Source organism: Aptenodytes patagonicus, chromosome 6 (genome assembly GCF_965638725.1).
Source record: "Aptenodytes patagonicus chromosome 6, bAptPat1.pri.cur, whole genome shotgun sequence".
Taxonomy (NCBI): domain Eukaryota; kingdom Metazoa; phylum Chordata; class Aves; order Sphenisciformes; family Spheniscidae; genus Aptenodytes; species Aptenodytes patagonicus.
This window is the reverse complement of record NC_134954.1, coordinates 48421764-48437477: the sequence shown is the minus strand read 5'-3', so window position 1 is coordinate 48437477 and position 15714 is coordinate 48421764. Positions and strand designations below refer to the sequence as shown.

The window sequence follows — 15714 nt, the reverse complement described above, 5'->3', positions numbered from 1 at the left end:
TACTATGGATAAAAAAAAAATATTTGGAATGGGAAATACTAATATCATTTCTCTGTAAACTTGGGTGGGTTTTGGGACCAAATTTGATGTAGCGTAAGTTTCCATCTCTTCACAGAAGGGGGCAGAAGTAATGATCAGATCATTAATATTTTACTGCTTTAAGAAAATTCATTGTTTCCCTGTTCAATTTCTTATAAAAAGGGCAGTCAAATGAAACAACCAAAGGGCAAATTCAGGACATAAAGCAGAACTCTGGCAGAAACTGGGGCCTTAAATCCAAACCTGCTATCAGGAACCCATTGTTGAGCAGAAGGCAGCATCACTACAACATTAAAGTTGTACCTTCGTGTTCTCCAGACACCAAGTCGTGCCCATGTGCCTAGTGAGAGCCGCCCTTGTCATTACAGAACTTAACCACTTTGGCTTCCAGGTCATCCCTGAAACTGAGTCAGAATCCAGAAATAATGTGTCCTTCCAATAAGCCCCTCTTATGATGTCAGGCCAATAGATTTTCTCAGAAGAGAAGTAATATTTAAGGACACGGGTTTGTCAGAAGGCAGGAACAAGTCTTAGCAAGCACATACATGACTGTCAGACATTAAATGCTTGTTTCTTTTTACAGAATGCTTGCTTTAAGAAATACAAAAAATATATTACTAGATAGCTATAGGGGAAAATATTCAATGAATAACAGAATTACTAAAACATTTTTTGATTAAATAAAAATATATCGCATTGTATTAACTACAGTTCCAAATGCATTAGTTGCAGGCAAAGCCAGTAAGGATTAGCAGTAAATTCAAATTGTCTTGCACGCTTAAGTACTAGTTTCACAAAGGATTAAACTATGCTTTTGAAGCAACTTACCTGTGACATCAGTTTTGATATCAGCAAGCTTAAAAAGAGGTGCAACTTGTTCATAATAAACATGAGTGGCTTCTCTTTTGTGGCTACTTGGATTAACAAACACTTTTAAGGATTTTGGTCTATTTTGAAAGCCTAAAAAGAAAACACAGAACATTTAAGATTACACACAGCCCAGCTATTTTTACAGCTTAACTGATTTTGTACTATTAGAACCATTACAGTACTTTAACAGGATAAGTAAATTACAGTCTAAAAAAAGTCTCAATTTCTTCTTGGATGTGCGCTATTTATCTTAAAATTACAGTACTGATTACTTCTGTATGTACAGCTAAAACAGTAGAAATGAATCACACACTAACTAAAACATTGTAGGAACCAGAAAAAAAAAGTATATGTTGTAACTAGTTAAACCCTGATACAGGAGCAGGGTGAATGTGGAGAAGTTATAAGATTGGGCAACAAAAAAAAAAACCAAACCCAACCAAACATCAAAACATATCTTTTTGGCAATTTAATATGAAACACTCCCAGCAGGCATATGACAATAACACTCAACAAAACTGATATTACAATCCAATACTTTTGTTTTCTGAGATTGTAAATCAAACAGTGCAAAAGAAATTCCCTCATCTTGAAAGAGGTCAGAAGAAATACAAAGAAATAGAAAACTTAGTAATATCATTCAGAAATCTGAGAATTATTGTTCATTTTATTTTTTAAAAAGTTGCATTTAGGTCTTCGAAGTAACGAACTCTGAGCAAATGCTGAGAAATACTGCTATGCAAACAGTACCTTGTCTTGCACATTGATTCCGTGAAGTAATTTTATTACTTGGAATGTGGTATTTTGTTGAATAGTAAATAATTCATACTAAAACAATAACATTACTTTTCAAGTTCTCTTTTCTAGAATTCCTACAATTGCCATGATTCAGTCAGGTTGGTTTGCTACAAAAAGCAAGCGGTGGCATACGGATACTGCTGTTTCTTTAGTAGTTATTTAAAATATATGATTCGAAAAATTTTGTATTCAATTAACTAATTTATAAATTCTAAATTTTCTTTTAGTATCAGGTTAGACTATCACTTTCTTAGCCAAATGAAAGCTAGAATACCTGGCAAGTGTACTGCTTTCAGCATTCAAGAACACAATTAGTAGTAGGCCACAGCTCCAAAAAGAACCAAGAGTGAAAGCACGTTTTCCTGCCCCATGTAGAGTATTACTTCAATTTTTACAGCCACGTGTACCTTCAGATTGTCAGCTGGTGCTTCCTGAAACTGTTCCCCGCTTACTCTACCTCAACAACTGACCAGGAACAATTCCTCAGAGAAATTATAGCTAAATATTATTTCAGCATCAAAGGGGAAAATATTCCTTAAGATCAAAACATAACAATTACAAAAGTCCCATAGATTACTTTTTCACTTATTTAAACACATCAAAGAATCTGGAAATGAAAACTAGCACTTTATCCAGTTTGTGTTAGTAAATCTTAGAAGATTTCTTAAAGATACTGAAGAAAATTACTGGACCAGTTTTCTGCTATAATCTAAAAGCGTACATAAAAAACAAGATTTCTAATTACATTTATGGCAAAATGTTACACACAGTGCCGTGTCATTGCACGGCAAATTAATCCTTATGAATCCTTAATGCCTGGTGAATCCTGCATGTCTTCAGTAATAAGCCTTAGTACCTACATTAAGAAAGTATCTCCTTTAAAAAGGAGATAAAAAGAAAACAGGGAACTTGGTGAGGAGAGCAGATGTGCTGCAGGGCAGGGCTGCCATTCACAAGGACCTTGATTAGCTACAAGAAAGGTTTGACAAAAGCCTCAAGATGTTCAATAAAGACAAACATGAAGTCCAGCACCTGGCCCTGCAAAACCCTCACAGTGCAGGCTGGGGACTGACCTCTTTAGAGAGCATCTGAAGTTCCTGATGGACAAGGAGTTGAACGTGAGTAAACAGTGTGCTATTGATGCCATGAAGGCCAAGTGCTTGCTGGATTGCATTAACAAGAAGACAACTGGCAGTTCAAAGGATGTGATTATGCCCTTGTATTCAAAGTCTTTCGAGCCTGAATCTCAAAAACTGCATCCATGTTTAGGCCCCCCAGCACAAGACTAATCAAGTGGAGTGAGTCCAACAGAGAAGTGACTTCAGCAAGGGGGCTGGAACAAGCCACATACAAGAGGCAGAGGTAGCAGGCTTTGTATAGCCTTGAGAACAGAGTATCTATCTAAATGCTGTCCTTAAGTATCTACTGTGGGACTAACAAAGACTACCAAAACAGACTTCTTGCAGGTGCAAGGACAAAAAGGCAATGGACACAAGATGCGGTAGGGTATATTCCAATCTGAAATAAGGAAAACGCTCTTCACGATGAGGGCAGTTAAGCTATGGATCACACTGCTCAGAGAGGCTGCGGAATGTCCATCCTTAGAGACTTTCAAAACTTATCTGGACATGGCTCTTAGCAACCTGATCTTGTTTAGAAGCTCACCTGCTCTGAGCAGGAGGCTGGAATAGATAATCTCCAGAGGTCCTTTCCAACCCAAAGTATTCTTGATTCTCTGGAAACAGAAACAAGCACTGCAGGTATGTACTGGCAATTTCTAATCATAGTAATTACACCACAAATAAGGAAGACTACCTAGAACACAAAAGTTCCTAAAGACTATTAAAACATACAAATCATCATCATAAAGACGTTATAATAATCATTATTCAAGACTTACTGGAAATCTGCTAGGGTATTATTGCAGTCTTTTAGAAGTTATAAAAATATTAAGACCAAAAAAATAATTTCTGTGACTTGATATTTTTCCTAAAGTACCAATAGAAATTAAATGGAAAACTATAAGAATAAGGACTCTTGATTTAATAGAGAAGAGATTTAGCCACATTCATTAATGTGCTGGCATGTTTCTTATCTTCTCTACAGGAACTCCTACCTGTGATCAGCCGGCCCTAAATGCTCAACCCCCACCAACACCCAGAGCCAGAAAACTGTAAAAACTGACTAGAGAATCTTTAATTTGTAAGTAAAGTATATCTTTAAACATAATATATATACACACACACACTTATAAAACACAAAACAGAGGGATAAAGGAGAGTACAGAGTTTGTAGAAGTAGAAGAAGGTGATGAAGAGTCATAAATTCCGTTACTCAGACAGTGCGAGTTACAATTCATTTTTTGTTACTGTTAAACCATCATTAGGAGAAAGCTGAAGGAAAAAAAAGCAAACATCGATAGCTCACTTAAATTTTTATACATAAAACTGAAAAACAGTTAAGTGCCAGGTAGCAATATAAAGTTTTAAAAGAAAACATAAGCAGGCAAAGGAATACAGACTTTTCAATGGGTGGGGAAAAAAATTCTTAGATTTTTAAGGAAACTTAATTGAATTTTTGTTTCCTTTTTTTCAAAACAAAAAATTCATTCATTAAATTATTCTCAAACAGGAACTGTATTTATGATTATATATATTAGGCTATCATTGAAAAGTAGATCAGAGTTAATACATAAATCCTAGTGAGATTTTCAAGAACCAAATGAATTCAAAGGATAAAAGCGTTATAATATTCTCTTTATGACTACTTGAATATCAATTTACTTTTGCAGAAAGTTAAGCTATTTTATTTATAGAAATAGGTGTCACAAACAAGGCATGTGAGCAGAGATACGGTACGCTACTAATGTGGTTTTGTTTGTACCAGATGATTGTCAACTGACATGAATCGATGGTAAGACAAAAATTATTATTTATCATTCCCAGCGTGCACTGGACATGTTATAACACACCACCAACTGAGTTTAATGAAAGAATATCGAATAACAGCCAAAAATCAAACTTTCATACAACTATATAGTGAAACTTCTTTAAAAGCATTTTTAAATAATAATCGTCTTTTAATTTTCTTTAACATCATCTGTATGAATGACTCAATCTCATTTACTACAGTCTGCGGCTGATTTCAGTCTGTCAGCCTTTTGGTGTTCTCCTAACTGGTATTCTGTTATTGTTTTCTGTGGCTGCTCCATTTGAAATGAACCAGCAGCCTAAAGCAGGAAGGCCAACTGTTCCTCTAGTACTAACAAATGTGCTAATATGCACTAGTTTAAACTTGAGCTATCAAGTGAATCAGTGAACCATGAAGGGTGGTGGGTCAATCAGGGTGTTCTGAAAACAAAGGCTCATAGGGCAGCAGAGACGCTATGCTCAGACATACATCTGTGCTGCTTTCAGTTCTTAGCTTTATGAAAATGGGTTTATGTTACAAAAGTTAAGAGCCTGGAATCATGTCATTATTGCATGCATTTATAAATACTTTATACAACAGTAAGAATATCATACATGAGGAAAACTAATAATATGAGACAGATTTGTTAATGTAACTATGGAGACACCACTGTTAATATTAACTAACCAAAGTTAATGTTTAACATTAATGGTTTAATTAAAACTTCATGCATGAAGTTTCAGACATTCATATCAAATCCTAGTGTGAGATACACTACAGAATAGTAGATAAAAATAAAATGCACTTCATGCATTTTTTGCTACTTCATCATTTATTCATAACCATATTTACTGTCTTCTGTTAGTTTACAGAAAACTTTTTCAAATCAACTGTTAATAAAAATAAGTCTTGGTTAAAAAAAAATCAAATAAATGGATAAGCATTGCTAATTATGCATTCTCCCTCATTTCTGGGGCTGTCTTAACCCTTTAAGTAACACTGGGCATTTGCATGCACAGAGGATTTTAAACAGTGAATTCCACTGACACAGTATGTCCACTGTACATGCCCGTAAGTCCAGTACAAAAAGATGCGATGTATAAATGGAAATCACTGACAGTCAGGTGTACAACAGGTCTGACATGAGATCAACAGCATACTAGAACCTGTCTAAGCTGCCATGTGGGGTTTTCCAGGAGCCAGTCCAAAACCAAGGCTCCGTAAGTGCCTGCCTTAAGGTGGTAGTGGTTATTTTACATCAGTTTAACAAATATGCGATACACAGAAGATCAGTTTTCCTGAACACCATGTCATTGAGCAAGCTCTTCATATCTAGCTGGCATGCATCTGAACAGCAGCAATGTTATGAGGAAAATCAGAACTTATTTAAAAGTGAGAAGATGTGTTTTGTTACCCTGCCACACACACACACAAAGCCATTGTAACTAAATTCTAAACAACTATATCGTATCTGTGTGCTCACTTATATGATGACAGGCTTCATAAAAAATTATAGCCTGGTTAGACTTTAAATTGAAGTACTCTGGACACCAATTCAAAGCAACAGAGGATACTCACTATGAAGAGAGTAAGAATGAACAGGAAAAACCATGCAAGAAACATTCGTGTCAGACACAAAATGCACAGTAAAAGGGAAACTGTATACGTGGTATTTCAGAAAAAAATGCAGTCTTCACTAGAACAAATTTCCAGATAAAACTCTAGCTTGTATCATCACTGATAAACTTGCTACTGTTGTTCCTTAACTAATGTATACGCATAAAAATCTAAAAAACTGTCAGAGAGTAAGGTAAACAAATAGAAATTGCACTTATTTTCAAAGGAGGCACACCTTTTAGTAATATTTAGCCATTCTGACAAATGAAAGTACATGTTTACTGACAGCCATACCCAAACATATATACACTCTACTTTGATAAATCACCTGCTTTTAATTTGCTCCAGCCTAGAAGCAATAAAAAACCTTCAAGTAAATAATGCAGCAGTTAATGAAAACTTACTTTGTGACCAGATAGATTAGGAAAAAGACATGTACACTTAAATTTTGACTATTTTAGAAGGATGAAATTTTAACTTTATCCTGCAGTTCATAAGGAAACCAAAAAGGAGCCAATTTGAGTTCATTAACAAAGATGACACCAGCACTACTACGAGAACAAGCTGCGGCAAAAACTATGAAAATTCATCACTGTTTCAAGCAGAGGTATATCAATGTGCCTTTTGAGATTTCAGTTACTGAGGAATCAACAGAACCTATCTGCATTTTGTACTTCTAGTCCAGACTTGAATCCCACTGGGCACTTCCTACCAATGTTTGGTACATTTTAAATCAGAAGCCTTTTTTTCTGAATTATACCATTACTATACCATCACTGTTTCAATTACTGATAATGTGTCTCTGCCACACTGAATGCAGAAATGCTGCTGCTTTTTTGCTGACTTTCTGGATAAAAAGGCAGTTTGAATAGCTACTCAGACTTCAAAATGTAACAGTGTGAAAACTACTTTTACTGTAATTACAGAACTTAAAACAATATACACATTAGTGAATGATATTTTGGGGGTTGTGTTTGGTTATTTTTTTCCCCCCTCTGAGTCCTGATTATTCCTGAAGTAAAAGGAAAGGAGAAAAATGTACTGATTCGAGATCAAGAAAAATCTGCACAAGGTTTGAGCTTCTGGAGAAAGACTGAAGCTGAAGGAAGAACTAGAAACAGCAACATTGCACAGAATGCTTTTTTCAGGTTCAGGTGGCTTCCAATTACAAAGCTATAAAACAGAGACTGCACCTCGAAGTCAAGGCAACCTGAGCAAGAGATACTGCAGCTTTTTTTCTGTGAACATATGGTATCACTGCTCCTGATGGATGGAGGGTAATCTGGGAACAAAACAGACATTTGCTCCTTATGCAAATGTCCTTGCCTTTATGGGTAGCTGGAGATCTGCAAGAATCTTGGCACTTTTGCAGATTTAGGTATTTTGTGGTAAAGTCTTTCACAAAGGGGCAAGGGAAGGCACTTTTTAGTACACATTTTTATTTGGAAAATCCAAAGCATATTGTAAGCAAACAATGTAAGAATGCACCATTAATAACTCATGTTATTTTACTTTCTCTAGTACCTGCTTTTGACATAGTCACTTTACTAGAAGTACACTATAAATCACTACTGAAAGTGTTGTTACAAATGCTACAGATGTTTAAGATTTGCATTCTGTAATCTGGCTCAGTATTAACAATTCAGCTGGAGTTTTAATAGTCTGTTACAAGATGGATTGTTTTTCTTCTGTAATAAACAAACTCATTTGCTATAGTCTGTAAACAGAGACACATTTTGGAGCTAAATCAGAGTTTGGTTTGTGTGGGTTTTGTGATTTTAAAAAAACAAAACAACAAAAGTGTGCTATATTCTGTGTCTTTTCCACGTTGATGGTATTAAATTACAGTGAAAGGCTTTGGTTTGTTGGGGTTTTTTTCCCCCTAAATGGTGAATATTTTTTTTCTTAAATTTGATACAGCTTCCATGAAAAAAATGCAACTATCATGGGTTAACCAAAGCATCCCAAAACTGGCATTAGCCCAGGCAAACACAGAGAGATATTTTAAAAATAAAGAATTGCCTCTCATCACTAGCTAGTGTCAATACATTTTGTATCAAATTATACAATAAGAGTCCTACAGAACCTTAAGAGCACTTCCACCTGTGAATTTATGAAGAAGAGGAAAGCCTCTCCCATTAGCCTCTTAAAGAATCTGCGGGTCTCAAGTGGGAGCTCCTAAACAGTCACCAGGAAGTCCCTGAAGAGTTCCCAGGATTGCAACAACTGTAGTACCATCAGATGTGCTGCAATTCCAAGTGAAAATATCAACAGTATATTTCATTTCTTTAAGAAACAGATTTCCCAGAAGACTTTTCAGTCAGAATACAGTAAGCTACTTATTTTCAGTAGCTTGCAAAACACTTCCAAAAAGTAGCATTAGTTTAATTTTTACCGATGCATTAGTCAATTATTGTCACTTTCCTAAATTTTACACTTCACTATGTAAAACTTCAGTAGTAAACAAAATTTTCCAGCAATAACATTCATATCTTTGTGTCTTAATTTCCACAGGCAAGTATTTTTCTAAGTTTCACTCAACCTTACGTATTGCCAATAGAAACAAGTCTGAAAAAATAATGGTATCAACCTCAATTAAGTGCTTACCATTCAAAATTTCCTTTAGATGTCTAAACCATGAATGACAATGATCTTCACTTAAGTTATTTAAATGGATAGCACAGTCTGTTAGTTTATTTTCTTCTTTATTCAAGCATTTAAAAATTGTGATACCCAACAAAGTACCACCTTTTTTCTGTCCTGCAAAACGACGACGTTTCAGTTTTACTGAAAAGACATCTTTCATTTCAATAATCTCTTCTTGAGCCTGTAAAAGCATACGGGAATCACCTGTAAGGGGGGGGGGGGGGGGGGGGGGGGGGGGGAGAAAGGAAAAAAAAAAAGCGTTATCAACATGATTAGGAGTAATATCTACTAAAAAATATTGTTATGGCGTCATCTCTAGCTTCACTTGTTGCATCTGCTCATGCCTATATTGAAACTTATTGCATATCATTTGCCTCAATCACTGGTCTTATATTTTACCAACTTTCTGTTTTTTAGATTAGGTATCCAGCTATACAAATAGCTCAATTTCAGAGAGGCAATTTAATCCCTCTTCTGATATTCAAAAAAACAAATAAAATTGCAGGCTCCAAGAACAGTGAACCATCTTTGTGTGTGTGTGTGTGTGTGTGTTTGCATTCAAAAAGCAAATTCTTCATTGTATTCTCCTAAATCATAGCTCTCAGAGATCAGAAAGTGTGCTATGACCCAAGCTGACTTCATGAAAAAATAAATTTGGCATTTGATGCAACTGCTGCCTTTTGGGTTTAGACTAGCGACAAATCAGAAAATAGTTAAGCAAAAACAGAAAAATAAACCAAAAGTGTGACACTGATCTTAGCTTTCATTTTGGAGTTATGAATTTACTTAAAAGACAAGAAAAACAGTTTCAAAAGTTTTTGTGACAGTTCAAGACCCTCACCCCAGGGGAGATTTGTGTTAGGCTGGAACGCTAAGTGAAGGTTTTCTTGTCTCGGGGCTGTTATACACATGGACCCCGTGGCTGCAGACACTATCACTTCCGTGACACTAGTTCCAAATGCCTTTTGAAGATGTATCAACGGAACCACTGTGGTACAGGCTTCTCCTTTTTCTGCTCTCTTGAGCTGTAAAACACCTGATTCCTCAACAACAAAGTCAAATACACAGACTGAAGGAAAAACGCCACCATTCCTGCAGGTGTCAGATACTCCGCACATGAAAAGAAAAGTTTCCCTGCTTGTTTTGTAATGACAACAGATCCAATACATTAGACCAATAAAGTTCCCTTTGCAGCCCAAGGCAAGAAAAGCTGCAAAACCAGAAACCTTTTCCAAATCTAGCAACAGCTCAGTCAAGTGGTTTCTCAATAGCAAAAGCCATACCAGATTCTGTTGGATGAAGTGCTGAAGTGCCAGGGAGAAGCTGCAAAAGTCTATTTTAACTGTCTTCCTGGAGAAGATGGACAGCACTGCAGGTGTGAGACTGCAAAATCAAGTATCACCTATTTCATTACACCACATGAAGCTGAGGGCTTCAGAAAGTCATACTTTTTCTAAGCAGGAAAAAGAAGCCTGCATCAATTCTTGTAACAGTTTGACACTGGCATTTCTCAACATCATTTCTTGAACCAGGCTATGCAGTGATCATCTTTCTATCCAGAAATCCTGGAGGATTGCACCTCAGCAATGCTAACACAGCTAAAGCTCAGGTCAGTATTACCTCTCCCAACAGTTCTCAACCAACCCATTTTGGTATTTTTCCTATTCCATATCAAATAACCTACTGCAGAGATAGAAGCATGACCCTCCTGTGTTTCCCACACATTTTTCCAACTTGCTACATTTTACCATCTTAATTTCTCCAGATGTCAGCTACTAAGGTGTAAAATTGGACTAAAACCATTCCATACTTAGCAGGAATACTGTGACAAGTAATGGTTTGTGTGCGCTGAGATAGTACACAGGAAATTGTCTGTAGTGCAGATTTTCAGAAGTACGCAGCAAATAAACAGAAGGCAACTCACCAAACATATAAAACAAAACAAAGCTTAAAGTACTATAATGACTGCTGTAAAAGTATTTTCTGTAAGAGACATTGCTTGAAACCAGGGGACTGAGGAGGAAAAAAAATGTGTATGATTCCATTTGAACTATGATTTTGCATAGACTCAAAAGGTGAGTGGACATTGTACAAGCAACCTTAATACTAATGTTACCAAACCCGAGATCTTGATTTTTTTCAAACTTTGTATTGCTCTTCTAAAACATTTGGGGGTCAATAGTCTTTGTAGGCCTTAAATGAAACATTCACTTGTGATATCCTGAATCACTTACCTAGAACTACATAGTTTAGTACCTTTATTTAAGACTTGTTTTAATTTTAAAAACAGCATTTTCGACGGGGTCTGCTTATCTTTTTCCAGAAAGTCTCGCTGTCAGACATACAGAACACTGAAAGTTCCAGTCCACAAACTCAACATTTTAGGAAAATTGGTAAACATAAAGACACGTGAAATATAACAACTGTTCTGCAGCAACAACCGAGCTGCAGCATTTATTCCCCCAGACAAATACAAATATGCTAAATGGGTTTGCTTTTTAAATATTTTTAAACAAATAACATTTTGGATTAAACTATTAGTTCTGCTAAGAGTATCACAAATTCTGCTATGCTAATGTTATGCACATGCATCACAAATAAATTACAAACATCAGCTTATTTGTCGTGCACAAATCAAGTAAAATGAACGTCTGTTAAAATACTTTTTATTCTCCCTACTAGCTTTCACAGAATGACATTTAATCATAAGCCAGGTAAGGCTTGTCTTGTCTTTTCTTTTCATGCTACTATTTCAGCCAGATTTTTATTTGCTTTTACATCTTCCTCTTACTCTGTATTTGTCAAATTCTTGTGTTGCTCAGATGCACATCAAAACTTTTGAAAATTAAAATAATACATTCTTACTAGGCCACACTACACTTTCAAAAATAGCATTTGACTCTAGTTGTTCTACTGGAATACATTTTCAGATACAGCTTGGAGAACCATATAAACTGTAGGAATACTGAATCATACAAAAGCATCATCCTTAAGTTTTAAATTGTAGAGGAAATATTGAACTAGCTAGTAGGATTAGGACAGCAAATTTTTACTAAAGTTGAAAAGAAATCTGTATAAAAGTCCCTAGGCATATTCTATAATTTTCATCTTCTATTTTTACTGAAAATAAGACCCTTGCAAATGCAGTAGAATGTTATAAAACAATTCAGATAAAGAAAATTTAAGTCATGAGCTAGATTTATAAAGTATTTCTAGTATGTGATAACAACCAAGTTTACTTTAAATATAAAGTAAATATTGGATTAGACACTTTTTTAAACTTAAAAAAACCTATTGGTTCGTTAGTATCATATCGGTTATTGCTAGCTGTTTCAGGACATTAACTGTCCTCTCACATTACTTAGAAAGATATTGGGTACCATCTGTTCTTGCAAGAGATTTAAGTATACATCTATTAGATATCATGCTATTTATTTAATTCAGTACCCACTTCCCATTGTTGTATCTTCTGAAAAAAAAGTCAATTTAATTACAAGGAATAAAGATAATCTCTTCTACCAGGCTGCCCTGTCATCATGAGAGCAGAGAGGGAACCTGTATAAAGTAGGTTACAGGCGTTAGGAAGAATAAAACTAACAGCACTTAACATTTAACAAAGATCTAACAAAAACAGAATATATGACACTTAAAAAAAAATTACTATAAGCCAAGGGCTTGTCTAAATCAATCTCAGCACATCTGTCTGATGTAGAGCGTAAACAGGATTAGAGTTGGATTTATCTGCTTGACGCTAATTGTACTCACAGTTTCTGCACATGTCCACTTTTTTTTTCCAAATACAACATGAAAAAAAGCCTGCCTGGATATATGAATTTCTAGGACGTTTTATGCCCCTATTTATCCTCTCACTGATTTCAAGCAATGAGACTATCTTACATTTTTCCTATTTATGGTAGTCTAATCTATTATTTAATAAAAAATTATGTCTAAATACACCACACTGAGCTAAATCAAAGGATGAAGGACTAATTCACTCAAATACAGTTTAATTGTAGATAACTAATTAAAATTTGGTTTGCTAAGAGTGTTAAACTAGTCTTTAAACAAATGGATTATCTCATGTTAACAGCAAAATTGATGAAAACATACACAAAGAAAAAAGCAGTACTACTGAAAAATAGAACAGTTTGTAAAGAGAAGTGTGTTATTAAAATTTAAGCACCAACACTTCAATAACAAAACATTTATTGGACTGTTTTCCTATAATAGAGGCCCAAGTCTAGAAGTGGTATTTGAGGACTTAATTTCTATAACAAATTTCTGGAGTACATAGGAAACAGTAGAAAATGTACTTGAAATGTGGCTGTATAATTCAAGCATGAGAATTGGACATGAAGGAAAATGTGTTATAATCCCTTGGTCATAAATTCTTCCTATGACCTTTGGCAAGACACCTAGCCCCACTTAACTACCTTTAATAGATAAATCTCTTACACATTTTAGGCTCTGTCCCATTATGCTCTCAAAGTTTACTTCATTAATAGTTGATTGCTATAGCTGAGTACAGCATAACATAATAGAAATAATTAGAAATAAAAATCATCAAGACTATACCAAAGAAAATACAGTGATCAACAGCAGTTATTACAGAACTGATTACAGATAATATTACACTGTATGAACACTATTTTCAAAATAACGATTCAGGATATACAATAAAATATAACTGTATTAATATAAAACCAAAAAGGAAGTAAGTAGAATCAAAAATGAAATTAGTTTTGACAATATGTCTACAAATTTAGGCTTAGAAATATTTAAAATTTATATGATAATGTCTAATACACATAAAACAGCAACTATTAACTCATTAACTATTAAGCCCATTTTTCCCATACTGTAGTCTGCAAAGCACAGTAAGTAGCATGCAACTGATTCATAAAACCTCTACATTTCAGCTGCAACTTTGATTAAGAAGGACTGGCAGTGAGAAATATAAAGGAGCAAGTATGATCATTCTTGCCAGAACAGCTGAGAATCACTGTATAGCTCGTCATGCTATTTAACATTAATTTAAAGACTCTAAACATGAGACAGAAAAGCTATTTTCAGAACATCTGAATTCTCAAGGTTTTTTTAATTTCAAAAAGACAGGTCATGCAACACCTTTGGCAAAATTTGATGCTATACCTCTTACTCTTTTCTGCAAGGAGAGAAAGCAAAATTGCACTTTCTGCTTGCCAAGAGTATCAAACTAAGCTGAGGCGAAGCAGGTACAGCAAGGGCCAAGTTGAGGAGGGGCTGGGTTTTCTTTGAATATTACGTTTATACTACTCTAGTCCTTTTAAATGGTGGTGTAAGAGAAGCGTAACACAACCAAGGCCCTAGTCTAGAAAAACATTTCTCGGACTGTGTATGATGACCTTCTCGGGAACCGCAAGGAGTTCAGGCAGTACTACAAAGTACTGAAGAGATGCATCTCAGTTCCTCCAGAACTGGAGAGTAAGAGCAGGGTGTAACTACTAACTTAATCTTTTAATGGCAGCTATTCACTTGCAGCAACAGCTGTATTCCTTCAGGGCAGAAAACTGAGCTTAAAAACATCTGACAGGAATACAACCAATTTTCATTCTCCTTCTCTAGAGAATCTGAGGGTGAAGTGATGTATTTTGCCAAGCCAATGCAATACCTTGCCGCTAATCCCTCTTCCAATACAGGTACCTACCCTCACTCACCTGCCACGACTGTGTAGTTCAGCCCTTTTCCTTATGTCTGGCACTTGGCAAAATCAAGCTGACTCAATTCAACTCCCTAAAGTAACATAGATTGTCCACTTTTTTTTTTGCTGGCTTAGTCTTCTGACAAGCTGTTTAATATAATCAGCTCAACACAAGTCCTACAAAACCAGAGATGCTTCAAAGTGATAAGAAAATACACAGCAAGGAGGAAGGAAGGACTGGGACTGTCTCCTTTCATCAGCAGGAAGCCAACATGGTTTGAGACAATCTGCTGTGCATTTTCACTTCCAATTGCTAACTCCCCAAAGATCACACACACACGGATCAACAAGAGTCAGCAAGAACTGGGAAAGACACACAATGATTTCTCTTAAGATGTAAACAGAGTTCTAAAAAATTATCAATTCAAAAAAATTTGTCTCAGAATAAAACTCCACTTTATAAACCTATAACGGCAGTTAGTTTCACTGGATAGGAAGTTACACACTATTTTAATACAGCAGTAAAAGGCATTATTCACTATTCCAGCTTAGAGAATTCATCTTATTTCAAACTACTATCATGGATATCTATCCCGAAAAATAACATTATTAGGAAGAATAATTGATATACTAAAAAATAATATTCTTGAATAAATCTGTACTTCAGGCTCCAATTTTTCAACTCAATCCCAGCCAAAAAAAAAAAAAAAAAGAAACCCCCAGTAATTTTCCAATGCAAATCCCAGATCATGGGATAAAGGCTTATATCAAATAACAGAAATTACATTATTTTATTTCTCTGTTTAGTAATTCTTACAAATAATAAATTTAAAAAAAGAAAAAAGTGATAAATACAACATAAAACTGGCTTTAATGGTGTTGTGCAAGTTTCAATACATTCTACAAAAAGTGAAAAGTTTTTTATTCTTTGCTCACGGTATTTCTTGACAATTTTACTATATTCATAGCATGGGTAAACACATATAAAACTGTAACTTTCTACCTTTCATCCTCCTCTCTTGTCTCTCTCCGTGTTTCGAACTGCTCTTTCCCCCAAGACCCCTTGACCAGCTGATTCCAATCCCTGTTCTCCACCATATCTTTTAAAAACTAATCCTCATTCTTCTGAGCTTCCTTATCAAACTGAGAGGGCT

The 15714-nt window shown here is 35.2% G+C and overlaps 1 protein-coding gene across 4 annotated transcripts in view; it reads right to left on the bottom strand.

The window, feature by feature from the left end:
- Positions 1-15714, bottom strand: part of CERKL (CERK like autophagy regulator) — a 63564-nt gene that overhangs the window by 27819 nt on the left and 20031 nt on the right. For all 4 annotated transcript variants that reach the window (XR_012995673.1, XM_076342490.1, XM_076342489.1 and 1 more), the window contains exons 2-3: positions 8842-9084; positions 868-999 (exon numbers count right to left, since the gene is read on the bottom strand). Coding sequence is in view for 3 of the 4 variants with exons in the window: in XM_076342490.1 (XP_076198605.1) it covers positions 868-999; positions 8842-9084 (375 nt within the window). In the remaining variant the exon portion in view is untranslated. The remainder of the gene's footprint in view (positions 1-867; positions 1000-8841; positions 9085-15714) is intronic.